The sequence below is a fragment of the Stigmatopora argus genome, chromosome 12 (genome assembly GCF_051989625.1).
Source record: "Stigmatopora argus isolate UIUO_Sarg chromosome 12, RoL_Sarg_1.0, whole genome shotgun sequence".
NCBI lineage: Eukaryota > Metazoa > Chordata > Actinopteri > Syngnathiformes > Syngnathidae > Stigmatopora > Stigmatopora argus.
In genome coordinates, this window is record NC_135398.1 from 17,791,595 (window position 1) to 17,806,332 (window position 14,738).

Sequence of the window (14,738 nt, forward strand, 5' to 3'; positions counted from 1 at the left end):
CAACCATTCACTCTCACACTCATACCTGATATTCATACAGAACAGCAAATTCTTCCTTGCATATTCCTTAATTGGTCAACTTTTATTCAATTAGGAGTGTTTGTTTGATGGCAATTAAAAATGTTTTGTTGAATCTTAAGAGCGTCTTCATACCAGAAATGTCCATTGTTCACATTCTTTAGTCCGGACTTTTTTTTAGTGCAGTCCCTTGTCATGTAGCTGTTTTTGCAAGCGATCTAGGATTTGACAGCAAACCTATGCATGTGCAAAAATCAATCAATTATTGGACAAAAAACAGTCTAGGTGAGTAACGGTTGAATACGGAAGCTCCAGCTTGCAGGACTCATGCTTCCAGCTTGCAGGACTCATGCTCCTATTGATATAGTTCATCCAACTACAACCATTTGTGGGTCAGTTGAATTATCAGAGGGTATTGATGCAACATCGATTTTGTGTGTAAATATCTAGAAGACATACCGTCTCCTCATCGCTCCATGTTGAACCACGACTCATGTTAGCCGATGTTAACCAAACATTTTCCATAATGCCTGCGGCTACGGAAGCCAGTTACATTCATATTTCAACTTTATTCATTACTACAATGCGGTGACTTTCACACATAAAATGAAGTGCAATATGGTCCCCTTGGAAGCGAATCGAGAACACTTCTTCAGCAAGGTCTCCGACCTTCTGTTGGATCCGAAACTGAGTTCGTTGGTTTGTTTTAACACCAGACCAAAAGATCTGCACTGTGGACTTTCTAGGTTTGGTCCTGACTCAGAATGTGAATAGCCACATATCTAACATTTCGATTCGTATCCTATCACAATTCCCAGGTCACAATTCAATTCTATCCCGATTAATCGTGATACTACATTTTACAGCTATTATTGTTTTTTTTATTACTTATTCAGACGCTCCCCTACTTACGAACGAGTTAGGTTCCGAGCGATTGTTCATAAGTTGAATTTGTTTGTAAGTTGATTCAGTGCTATATTTTGTATTATAATTTATGTTTAAGGCCTATATAAGTATATTGAAGGTTTATATAAGTGCATTTGTATGTGTAAGGCTTGTATAAGTAACACATATTGGTTTGTACTAAAAAAGATTTAATAAAATGGAGAGAATATGTACAGTACTGTATAGAGAGAGAGATTTATGTATTAGAAACTGGCCGAAAGAAGCGATCTAACGACGATTGCAGTTTTCTTCTTTTTTTCATCATAAATGATGCGGTAGCACTGTATGGCATCATTCAATTGATTTGCAAACTTTGTGCAACGTTCAATATTTGGGTCCTGCTGCTCGATCTTTCTGTTTATAAATGGTACTGACGGTCGAACGATTCAAGTTGTATGCCCGTGCAACGCTCATCACTCTCACGCGCATCAAGCTTCGTTATTATTGCCACTTGTTTCAAATGAAATGGCTTGCCTCTTCCTTGCACCTCCCTCACTAGAAGCCTTTCACTTTTCACCAACCATATTGAATAATGGCTGCACGAGATATTTCATGATAAAAATGAAAAAGGTTCTTTGCGCACTGGAGATGAGTCACGCACTTACGCACTGCAACAAACTGGGCAGAGGAAGGTGGATGCTGGGTGAACTGAGCACTCACAGCGCCAGGCGTCGGTATTAGCGGCGGAAAGAAGCACTAATCGGAAAAAGGCGCGCAATACAAGATCGAACTTACGAACATTTTTCGACATAAACGCAATTTTCAGACATGTTCGTATGTACCGTTGTTCGTAAGTCGAATGTTCGTAAGTAGGGGAGCGTCTGTATCACTTTGGAAAAACTAATAAAAATTCACACAAAATACCTTCATATCAAATAATTTCCAAAACCTCATTCAGTCCTAAAGTAACCGTGTTTTGAAATTGGTTGTACTTATAAACTTGTAAAATATAAGTTGGTGTATGTAAATTGAGAACCCACTGTGTATTGTTTGTAATTAATTTAGTTGTGTGAATAAATTATTTAAGATTTAGAAATAATTAAATTCCTCTTGTACTCTAACTAGTACTTGTATATGCTACAGTTTATGGCTAATAATTTCATATGCTATTAATTTAGTTGTATGAATAAATTATTTAAGATTTAGAAATAATTAAATTCCTCTTGTACTCTAACTAGTACTTGTGTATGCTACAGTTTTATGGCTAATAATTTCCTATGCTACAACAGCTGGAATTATGATTTTTTTTCCATGGCATCACAAATTTTCCCATCTCAAACCCTAATACCTGAGGTGAAGTCATAGAGTGTGGCAACTGCAGTGAGGAACTGGCAACAGAAGCGAGGACAGGCAATGTGGATATTCTGTAAAGTAGGAACTGAACCTGGCATCATGCTGCAGTAGTCATCCACCAGAACCTGTGCCAGGCGAACGCAGTATACCCGATGGGTACTCTGATACAAAATAAAAAGACAAAGACAATAAGTGTCAGATGCAGCTGAAACAACCCAAAGTAAACCATGCAACGATTATTTGGACAGCAATGTAAAGCACTCCTAGTTGCATTATATCTCTAAAAAGTGCATATTAATACAGTCATACCTCATCATACGACCGCTCGTCATACGAAATGCTCGTGGTACGATGAAAATTTCGATCGAATAATTCGCTCGCGATACAATTAAAATTTCGAGATGCGACCAAGCCAGGTGGCCATGACATGATAGGCTGTTTATCATTGTAGCACACTGTCTTTTTTGCCGCATCTCTTTCGTGTATAACAATATCTACAGCACTGAACGATTAATTCAGACGAGTTTCTCCTACGCATCGACCAGGAAACGCACAACGCGCGTGCGCGGGCAAAGAGGGCTTTCTGGGTAATGAAGTATACTTGTGCACACAACGCCGATAGGCAATGGCACTCTTTCTCAGAATAAAACTTCATTACCCACAATCAATACATGGGTAAGCTCAGCTGTTGCATTTCCTGTTATTATTATCTAAAACGAGGAGTATTATATTACTTCCCGTTCGCTGCTCATAAGAACATCCAGCGGCACCGGCCCGCAATTCCCTCCCCGCAATATTTCCGGTCGCAACTCTCTCTCATAGGCGCCGTTCAAAGCGGTTGCGACCAGAGCCATTACAACAAGGGAGTTGCGAGCCGGTGCCCCCGATGTCCCCACGAGCAGCGGAGCGATCGCTAGTATGTACTACAAGACTATTTCTCGTTGGCAAGTGGTCGTGGGTTATCCTATTGTGAGGACATTTGTGTGCATCATTTTCGGAATATTTTGAAGGGAATACGTAGTACAACAGCAAACAGCCCATCGATAGCGAACGTGAGGGTGGAGGCGTGGCAAACAACTAACCCGAAGAGAACGAAGGTAAAAAAAGATTAAAACCAAATTAGAATTCAGTTTTGTGTAAAGTTACATTAAACGTATGTTTGAGTGTGTCTGTATATATTATTCCAAGTTAATTTAAATTAGTTTGTTCCGTTTACGAGTGCGTTGTCGTGGATAATAAATTAACTTGTACAGTGGTACCTCTACATACGAGCATTTCGAGATACGACGAAGATTTCGAGCAAATAATTATCTCTAGATACGAAAAAAATTCGAGATGCGAGAAAGCCAGGTGGCCAAGACATGAGAGGCTGTTTATCATTGTAGCGCACTGTCTTTTTTGCCACATCTCTTTCGTGTATAACAGATATCTACGAGCACTGGGCGGAGCTTGCATTTTCCCGTGAACACAATGGATCCAAAGCAAACAGGTGGAATGAAGAGTTGTGAAAAGAAAAGGCGAACTTTGACAATCAACATTAAGCGTGAAATAATTGAAAAAGAGAGAGAGGGAGAGAAGACAGGAGGAAGAGAGAGAGAGAGAGAGAGAGAGAGAGAGAGAGAGAGAGAGAGAGAGAGAAGACAGGAGGAAGAGAGAGCGAGAGGACAGGAGGGAGAGAGAGCGAGAGGACAGGAGGGAGAGAGGGAGAGAGAGGACAGGAGAGACTTGTCGACAACGCGCATAACATAACATAAAATTTAATTTAAATGAACTGAGATTAGTATACACAATGTTTTAATCTTACGTTACACAAAATTTAAACCTTCTTGTGTGATAACCGAGACAAAGATGTCAATGTATTCCACCACGGTTTTCCAGTCGGAACTCCTGGCTTCTCCATGCCTCAGAACCCAGTGTTCCTTTTTTAAAATTATGAACCAGTCATGACTCGCTTGAAGGGCGTCACTGGTGTATTTTTCAGATGCTAGCTTTGCTTTCAATTGCATGTAGATTCCACTGGCTTTTTCGCAGATTTTCGCCACGGTCACGCTATCTCCCGCTAATTGTTTTAACCATATTAAACGAAGTCTCTCCATCTCGTTATGAATGTCACTGTGCAGCTTGGAAATGATGGTTAGCCCTTAGTTGCACTGGCTTGCTTTGGATCCATTGTTTCCCCCCTAATTTTGCACTGATTAATGCAAAAGATGCACCCTATACCGCCGGTGCTTGTAGATATATTTACGCAAGGGAGATGCGGCGAGGAAGACAGAGCGATGCTGTTCTCATAAGCAGCCTCCCGAATAATCGGCCACTTAGCAGCCGTATCAGCAACCATCTCGTATGCTCGTATCTCAAATGTGTCTCGTATCTCAAGGCAATAATGTACTTGGAATATTCCTCGTATGTTGGGACACTTGTATGTCAAGGTATTACTGCATAAGTAAGCCTTACTTGCAGCCAGGTGGCAGCACATTCTAAAATTGGAACTCTGCCTACAGCAACTGCCATGGAGATCAGTTTGCCTAGCAGCCCCATGCGGTTGTCATCTGCTTGGTTTCCTTGCAGGCTGAAGAGGGCTGAAAACATAAGGTGACGGACAGTATCTCGGCTCTGTTCCTGAAAACAGCTGCACATTATCTCCAACAGTTGGAGATCCTGAAGTGCACTCATTCTCTGAAAGAAAAGAACACATTCATTAAACATCTGTCTTTAAATGAGTTTAATGGTGTGCCTTTTTGATGCTGCATTACCCTGGCGAGTGCGTTTCTGTCCTTAGGTGCATGCAGAATGAATTCCTCAATGAGTTCCAACGTTTTCATGTCAACTTGAAGAGGATGCCTCCCCGACTGCACCAGATTACTTATGTATATGTCTAGATGGTAAAGCAGCTCCTTGGCAGCACTCAGAACATCACGAGGCAACAAGGACTGACGTATGTCACACATTGCTACCTAGCGGGCTTTAAGAAATTATATTTCACAAACATTACCACAACCACACTGAAGGATAATCAACTTGTATGTCTTATTTTATGACACATCAATGTTAAATGTTTTTTGACACAATAATCATGGTTAGCATGTTTTTATCCTGGTATAAATGTCCGTGTGTCGAAAAATAAAGTCAGATATGAGTGGTCTTTTTAATGTTTGATGTGGAATTAACAACAATAACATTTCAGATTCGTCAAACTTGGACAACGGTTTCCTCCGAATATAAAATACTAAATAACTCAGATGCGCTCTTACCCGGGAGTAACCTGCAAAATCAAATAATAGAATGAATACGATAATAGTGAGCGGCCTCTAAACGACGCCACAGTAACTTCCTCGTTCTACGGAAAGTCCAATGGGACACAGCAGTTGTTTGCCTAATCATATTACCCATCAATTTTATTGCATTCTTTGATAATGCAATATTAATATGCATTCGATGGATAACAATCCCCAATGAACCAACACTTCATAAATACCATAAAAAAGAAGCGGCACACACACACACACACACACACACACACACACACACACACACACACACACACACACACACACATATATATATATATATATATATATATATATATATATATATATATATATATATATATATATATATATATATATATATATATATATATATATATATATTATATATACATATATTGAGATCCATTTATTTATCTTTGCTTTTGGTTTATTTATTTGATTTATTTATTGAGTATCTTCTTGGACATTTTATCTATATTTATTACGTTGCCAGCATTCTCTAATCCGCTTTTATCACAAATGGAGCGCGACTAATGTCAAGGAGGATAACATGCACGTTTTAGTGCACGTTCCCGACAGCACTTCACTTCACACTCGCACTTATTGGTGGTCCTTCGACTCAGAGCTACCGCAAGCAGCACGCGGGATGACCGTCAACACCTCGGCTAGAGGAGGCTGGTACCCGGAGCAAATGGCTTGCTTTCGTAAGGTACGAATTAATCATTTCACAAGGGTACAGTTTGAAGAGTTTTTTAAGATGTGACCGGGTTTTAATTTGTCCCTGTGCACAAAGATCTAGATGCATGCAATTTAAAAAGGTGCTACATTACTAATAAATACTACAAGAAATGTGAGCTTTAAATGCAAACTTGTTATATGTGGGACTTTAGATGATTGCCAGAGAAATGTTATGACAATTGAAATCGAAATATTTAATGTATGATTTACAACGTATTACATTAATAAAATATATTGTTTCGTACATGATTTCAATTATAGTGACTAAATGTGAATAACTCTTCTCTTAGTGAGAGTGCCGCAGTCTATTGCCAATTTCTTGTGCTTATACACCCATAATAAAGTCATAAAAGAACCAAACTTCATGAATGTTTTTGTGACAAAGAAGTATCTGTTCCAATGACTCTATCAGAGAAAAATCAGAGTTGTAGAAATAAATATATAAATAAATAAGAGTGTTGCTGATATATATATATATATATATATATATATATATATATGTATATATATATATATATATATATATATATATATATATATATGTATATATATATATATATATATATATATATATATATATATCAGCAACACTCTTATTTATTTATATATTTATTTCTACAGCTGCGACACATAAAAAAATAATCAATAAATTAATGCACAAAAATGGGGTAAATACCACTTCCTAGCAGCATTTCATGATTAAATACAAATACTGGAGCTTTTCAGACATTAAAACCAGGCCAGGGGGTGATTTTCCCGGGAAAAGACAGCAATGAACGTCAATGGCGTACGGGCAAACATTGGCCGAAAATGGGGTAAAATCCAGCCGAAAACAGCATTTATTGATTAAATAAAAATACTGGAGCTTTTTAGACATCAGAACCGGGTCCGGAGTATCATTTCCCCGGTAAAAAGACAGCGATGAACCTCGATACGTCCATACGTGAAATGACAAAAAATGCACTAAACGTAGGTAAAATCCACTTCCTAGCATCATTTATTGATTGAATACAAATACAGTGGTACCTCGTCATACGACCGTTCGTCACACAATATTCTCGTTTTACGACGGAAATTTTGATCGAATAATTCACCCGTCATGCGATCAAAATTTCGTGATGCGACCAAGCCTTTTTTTGCATATCTTTCGTGTATATATCTATGAGCACTGAACGATTAATTCAGACGAGTTCCGACCAGGAAACGCACAACGCGCATGCGCGGGCAAAAAGAGGGCTTTCTGGGTAATGAAGTATACTCGTGCACACAACGCCGATAGGCAATGGCACTCTTTCTCAGAATGAAACTTCATTACCCACAATCAATACGTGGGTAAGCTGAGCTGTTGCATTTCCTGTTATTTTTATTATCTAATACGAGGAGTATTATACTACTTCTCGTTCGCTGCTCCTAAGAACATCAGCGGCACTGGCTCGCAATTCCCTCTTTGTAATATTTCTGGTCGCAACTCTCTCTCATAGGCGCCGTTCAAAGCGGCTGCGTTCAGAGCCATTTCAACGAGGGAGTTGCGAGCCGGTCTTTATGAGCAGCGGAGCGATCGCTAAAATGTACTACAAGACTATTTCTCGTTGGCAAGTGGTCGTGGGTTATCCTATTGTGAGGACATTTGTGTGAATCATTTTCGGAATTTTTTGAAGGGAATACGTAGTACAACAGCAAACAGCCCATCGATAGCGAACGTGAGGTTGGAGGCGTGGCGAACCGCCAACCCAGAAAACAAAGGTAACAAAAGATTACAACAAAATTAGAATTAAGTTTTGTGTAAAGTTACATTAAACGTATGTTTGAGTGTCTGTATATATTAATCCAAGTTAATTTAAATTTGTTTGTTCCGTTTACGAGTGCATTGTCGTGGAAAAAAAAACGAACTCCCCCCCCCCCCCCCCCCACGCCCCCAAACGTCTCTGTCTCCCGTCGGCGAAATCTCCCCAATTTTAGTTAGATTAAACACATTTTATTACTATTAAACCACTATTTATGTAATACTTTGTTAATAGATGGCGAATTAGAAGAAATAAAACATTTTTTCCAATCCAATATCCTGTTATTGTTTTTTTCAGTGGGTTGGAACGAATTAATTTGTTTCCCATTATTTCAATGGGAAACGTCCGCTCGAGTTACGAGAATCTCGTCATACGATCTCAGTCCCGGAACGGATTAAGATCGTATGTCGAGGTACCACTGTACTGGAGCTTTTGAGACATTACAACCAGGCCAGGGGGGTGATTTTTCCAGGGAAAAGACAGCGATGGACGCAGTGGCGGGCGGTGCATTTTCTGGTAGCGCCTTCAACGTATCAATCCAACCCTCAAAAACTATTTTATGGCTATAAAACCTCTACTGCAGCTACAGCTGCGACACATAAAAATAATCAATAAATTAATGCACAAAAATGGGGTAAAATCCACTTCCTAGCAGCATTTCATGATTAAATACAAATACTGGAGCTTTTCAGACATTAAAACCAGGCCAGGGGGTGATTTTCCCGGGAAAAGACAGCGATGAACGTCAATGGCGTACGGTCAAACATTGCCCGAAAATGGGGTAAAATCCAGCCGAAAACAGCATTTATTGATTAAATACAAATACTGGAGCTTTTTAGACATCAGAACCGGGCCCGGAGTATCATTTCCCTGGTAAAAAGACAGTGATGAACGTCGATACGTCCATACGTGAAATGACAAAAAATGCACTAAAATTAGGTAAAATCCACTTCCTAGCATCATTTATTGATTGAATACAAATACTGGAGCTTTTGAGACATTACAACCAGGCCAGGGGGGTGATTTTTCCCGGGAAAAGACAGCGATGGACGTCAATGGTGAAACGCCAAAAATTAAACTGGGGTAAAATCCACTTCCTAGCAGCATTTTGTGACTAAATACAAACACTGGAGCTTAAATACAAACACTGGAGCTTTTCAGATATCAGAACTTGGCCCACAATTGAAATATTATTTAGGAATATAGCCATATTTTACTCACCAAAAATCATTTTTACACAATATCCATCCTCCTTTCTTTCTTCCTTCTTTCCTATCGCCATCGAAGCTAATGATGGAAGTCGAGCCTGTCCTGTCATATTTCCGGCATAGTCCGTTTTGAAAATAGCTTTAAATCAACACAACAATATACTATTTGCTTGTGGAGCTAAGTTAGCGCGCTGAAAGTGCCCCACACACCATTTTCCTGGCTGTAACAGGCTTGCTAGCTTCGGAGTTGACCGCCCTTTCTTAATGATGTCCGTTTTTTTCTGGAAAAGTCCGTCTGGAAAATAGCTTTGTGAGCAAACACAATCCGTTTGTTTTTGCTTCTGTCGGCCATTGTGGGTGGAGTTTGCGATCTCGGCTGCCTCGGGTACTGCTTTGGCCCGCCTACTAGCCAATCATAGTTTGTGAAAGCAATGACATGTCCCAGCCAGCAAAATGCTAACGCCTATGAAAAATCATTGTGGGGTTGCCAACTCGAAATCTGATTGGTTAAAAGCAACAGTCTAGTTTAATGCAGAAGAGCCCGCAAGAACTGATTGTGAAGGCTTTGAGGCAGATCTGATCTGGCAACAAATAATGGCTGAAATGTGATTGGTTAAATGCTTCAATATGAAAACACACATCTGGAAGCAGTGCAACCAGGGGGAAAAGCAATGAAAGGAAGCTAACAGACCATTTGGAATAATAAGTATTGATGGACAAAATAAAATATGATTCAGATATTTCTTAGGCCAGCAGAGAAGGCCTTGAAGGCCCTGACGGCCCGCCACTGATATATATATATATATATATATATATATATATATACATATACACATACTTGTACATACACATGTATATATATATATATATATATATATATATATATATATATATATATATATATATATATATATATATATATATATATATATATATATATATACATACATACACATAGATGTACATGCATGCATACGGTAGGTATTAACACTCAGCCATTTTTTTGTTAAAGAGCCTGACAGCTAATGGGAGGAAGGATCTGCGGAAGCGATCCTTCCTGCAATGAGAGTGCCGCAGTCTATTGCTAAAAGAGCTTCGGAGGGACTCCACAGACTCATGCAGGGGGTGGGAGGTGCTGTCCATGATGGATATCATCCTGGTCAGCATCCTCCGCTCTCCCACTTCCTCCACAGAGTCCAAAAGACAGCCCAGAACAGAGCTGGCCCTCCTGACCAGCTTATTCAGCCTGTTCCTGTCCCTCTCCGTGCTCCCGCATCCCCAACAGACTACTGCATAAAATATTGTAGATGCCACCACAGTGTCGTAAAAAGTCCTCAGCAGTGTCCTGCACACTCCAAAGGATTGTAGACTCCTTAGTAGGTAGAGGCGGCTCTGGCCCCTTTTATACAGGGAATCTATGTTTGTGGACCAGTCAAGTTTGTTGTTGAGGTGAACACCCAGGTACTTAAATTTCTCCACGATTTCAATGTCTGTACCCTGGATTTTCACCTGAGTGGTCTGTTGAGGATTCCTCCGAAAATCAATGACCATTTCCTTTGTCTTAATGGTGTTGATGTAGAGGTGGTTTTGCCTACACCAGTCAACAAAGGCTCTGATGACTCCCCTGTACTCCAGGTCGTTCCCGTCCGTCATTCGTCCAAAATAGTGGTGTCGTCAGAGAACTTCTGGAGGTGGCAGGTGTGAGGTGTCTGTATTATGTTTGAAGTCTGATGTGTAGAGGGAGAAGGGGAGAGCACTGTGCCTTGTGGGGCCCCCGTGCTGCAAGCTACCACATCAGACGTACAGTCCTGGAGTCTCACATATTGTGGTTTGTCAGTGAGGAAGTCGATGATCCATGCGGCTAGGTGGTTCCTTACTCCAGCCTCTTCCAGTTTCCCTCTTAGTAGGACCGGCTGAATGGTGTTTAACGCACTGGAGAGGTCAAAAAACATCATTCTCAGTGCGCTTCCCGTGCTCTCCAGGGTACTCGGACGATTCGCCGAAAGACGTTTGGCCGACGGACAGTTCACGGAACGGGATTTGCGCGCTCGCACCGCCCCCGGATTGTGTGTGTACATTTTTTTCAACCTCGGCCCGTTACAGATAACATTCATTTAGGAATAACAAGGGCATGCACTGCCCCCCGCTGGACATATTTCTAAATACGTACTACAATGTGCTGCCATTTTTTTATATTTTTTATTTTATCCTTGCGTTTAAAGTAGTAGCCATTTGGAGATCACGCAGAACAGTACGTGACAGAAGAACTAGAGAAAATAAAGTAGAAGTAACAGTAAGTACTACTGTAATGAAATTGTAAATCCAGAAATCCTACTCCAGAAAACTTACACCAGCATAGAAAACGTTGAGATTAATCTTTGAATTGAGGTTCTCAGCAAATCATTTTGAATATATATTTCCTAAAATAATGGGAAATTATTTTAAATTAAACTAGAAGTAAAAGTGTGTTCCATGCCATTTTCAGGTATTGTTCTCTAAGCCCTCTAGTCCAGGGGTCTCAAACTCGCGGCCCGCGGGCCAACTGCAGCCCTCGGGACGATAATTTGCGGCCCCCGTCTTAATATGAAAGATTAATGTTTGTGCGGCCCGCAAGATTGATATGAATGACACTTGTTGTGTTCGGAGCTGAATGAACCAATCACGGTGAGGTATATGGCTCTGGAGGACGGGACATCGGCCGGGCTGTCCAGTGCCTCGCTCACTCACTCATTCATTCCTCCAATCAGCTGGGCGAAGGAGAAGCCGTGAAGCCGATCACTCCGCTCGGTGCGCACACTCCTCCGCTGCTCTCAGCATAGAACTGAATGAGGCGCTATGATCCGTGATCCAGCCTGTGTCAGTGTAGCCATCTCCGCGAGTGAAACGGAGAAACGGAGAGCGAAAGTGCGCATGCGCCACAAACCCGTGCGACTGAAAGTGAAAGATCAACCCGAGACTCATTCCATGTGGAAAAACATATTACACTGTAATAATTACAGAGCCCCAGAGATGTCTCTTTCAAAGCCTGCCGTGAAGAGAAAGGTCGGTGATGAGCACAGACAGTTTCAAGAAAAGTGGGGAGTGCAATATTTCTTTGTTGAACACAGGGGCAGCCCGACGTGTCTCATTTGCACTGAAAAAGTTGCGGTGCACAAGGAATACAATTTGAAACGTCATTATACTACGAGACATGCTGAGGAGTACGAAAAATACCAGGGAGATGAGAGAGCCAACCAGGTTGCCAGTCTTAAAACATGTCTTCTGAGGCAACAGGATTTCTTCAAGAAGGCTACCAAAGACAGTAATGCAGCAGTCGAAGCTAGCTACGCCGTTTGTGAGTTGATTGCTAAAGCAGGAAAGCCATTTACAGAAGGTGAATTCATCAAAAAGTGCATATTAGAGGCTGCACATATTGTCTGTCCAGAAAAGAAAAGTCTGTTCAACCACATCAGCCTTTCTGCCAACACCGTGGCAGAGCGCATTTCTCACCTGTCAAGTGACATTTATGATCAACTGTGTGAGAAAGCACAATGTTTCAGTGTATATTCAGTGCCTCTTGATGAGACCACAGACATCACAGACAATGCCCAGCTCGCAATATATGTCCGTGGTGTTGATGACAATTTTAAAGTAATGGAGGAGTTGCTCACAGTAATTCCAATGCATGGCCAGACAACCGCTAAGGAAATATTTCACCAGCTGTGTGATGCCATTAAGAATGCCGGTTTGCCATGGAAGAGCTTTGTTGGAATAACAACTGATGGAGCCCCATCGATGACAGGGAGGAAGAATGGACTGGTAGCACTTGTTCAAAAAAAACTGGAAGAGGAGGGTGTGGAGGAGGCCATAGCTCTGCACTGCATTATACATCAGCAGGCCCTTTGCAGCAGATGCCTGAAGTTTGACAATGTGATGTCTGTCGTTGTGAAATGCGTCAACCAAATCAGATCCAGGGGCTTAAAGCACAGAAGGTTCCGTGCTTTTTTAGAGGAAATGGAGTCAGAATATGGGGATGTGCTCTACTTCACTGAGGTACGTTGGCTCAGCAGGGGAAACGTGTTGAAGAGATTTTTTGAGTTGAGAGCAGAAGTAAAAGACTTCATGGAGATAGACGGGGTTGCTGTTCCTGTGCTAAGTGATCCCAAATGGCTCATGGACTTGGCTTTTCTTGTTGATATCACACATGAGCTTAATGTACTGAACAAGAAGCTACAAGGCCAGGGGCAACTTGTCAGTGCTGCCTATGCCTATGCCGATATTCTGCACTAAACTTGTGTTATGGAAAGCCCAGCTCTCTCAGACAAACCTTTGCCATTTCCCAGCATGCAAGGCTCTCGTGGATGCAGGCACACCATTCAGTGGTGAGACGTATGTTGAGGCCTTTTCGAAGCTACAGGAGGAATTTGATCACAGATTTGCAGACTTCAAGACACACAAAGCCACATTTCAAATTTTTGCGGACCCCTTCTCCTTTGATATGCAAGATGCCCCTCCTGAGCTTCAAATGGAGCTAATTGACCTGCAGTGCAACTCTGCACTCAAAAATAAGTTCAGGGTGGTGAGTGGAGAAGCAGACAAGCTTGGGCAATTTTTGAGAGAGTTGACCCCCAGCTTCCCTGAACTTTCCCGAATGTTCAAGCGGACCATGAGCCTTTTTGGGGGCACATACTTGTGTGAGAAGCTCTTCTCCACCTCGAACTTCAATAAGTCCAAGTACAGGTCCAGACTTACTGATGAGCATCTTCAAGCTCTACTGAGGGTTTCCACTGCTTCCTCCCTCAAGCCAAATGTGACTCAGCTATGTGAGAAGAAGCGCTGCCAGGTCTCTAGCAGCAAGGAGTAGGCAAGAGAAGCCGTGTTCAGAATATTTCATGTTCAATGTTCCATTCAAGTTCAGAAAGTTAAAGGTTAAAGAGCTGTTAATACAGACATTTGAAACGGAATAAAAATAATTCATTTTCTCAACTTAGGCAGCCAGTGTATATCTCTCATTATTATTTTATTTTTGTATTACTGATTGATTGATTTTTTTATTCATCTTTAAGTTAATTTATTTAATTAATTATTTTTGTTAAAAAATAAAGATATTTGATAACGTTGGAATGTTTTATCAGCGCTTTTCTTGTGAAAATCCTGATGCGGCCCAGTCTCACCCAGACTCGGCCTCTAGCGGCCCCCAGGTAAATTGAGTTTGAGACCCCTGCTCTAGTCTGTCTTCTAGTGTTGTTTTTTTCTCAGTGTCAGACATCAATCCCCAGCTTTGATAAATTACAATGCGTGTCCAAATGGTAACTACTTTAAACGCAAGGATAAAATAAAAAATATAAAAAATTGGCAGCACTTAGTAGTACGTACTTGTATTTAGAAATATGTCCAGCGGGGGGCAGTACATGCCCTTGTTATTCCTAAATGAATGTTATCTGTAACGGGCCGTATCTGGCCCGCGGGCCGAGGTTTAAAAACATGTACACACACGATCTGGG

General features: G+C 41.0%; 2 protein-coding genes across 11 annotated transcripts in view; one reads left to right on the top strand and one right to left on the bottom strand.

Moving 5' to 3' along the window:
* The window catches only part of ints15 (integrator complex subunit 15), a 58,613-nt gene extending 53,006 nt beyond the window's left edge, over positions 1-5,607 (bottom strand). For all 6 annotated transcript variants that reach the window (XM_077614674.1, XM_077614671.1, XM_077614672.1 and 3 more), the window contains exons 1-4: positions 5,508-5,607; positions 5,010-5,218; positions 4,711-4,932; positions 2,252-2,417 (exon numbers count right to left, since the gene is read on the bottom strand). In XM_077614674.1, coding sequence (XP_077470800.1) covers positions 2,252-2,417; positions 4,711-4,932; positions 5,010-5,204 — 583 coding nt within the window. In that variant the 5' untranslated portion in view covers positions 5,205-5,218; positions 5,508-5,607. The remainder of the gene's footprint in view (positions 1-2,251; positions 2,418-4,710; positions 4,933-5,009; positions 5,219-5,507) is intronic.
* A 448-nt stretch (positions 5,608-6,055) lies between these two features.
* Positions 6,056-14,738, top strand: part of rgs11 (regulator of G protein signaling 11) — a 91,284-nt gene continuing 82,601 nt past the window's right edge. For all 5 annotated transcript variants that reach the window (XR_013304065.1, XR_013304064.1, XM_077614364.1 and 2 more), the window contains exon 1: positions 6,056-6,234. Coding sequence is in view for 3 of the 5 variants with exons in the window: in XM_077614364.1 (XP_077470490.1) it covers positions 6,076-6,234 (159 nt within the window). In the remaining 2 variants the exon portion in view is untranslated. The remainder of the gene's footprint in view (positions 6,235-14,738) is intronic.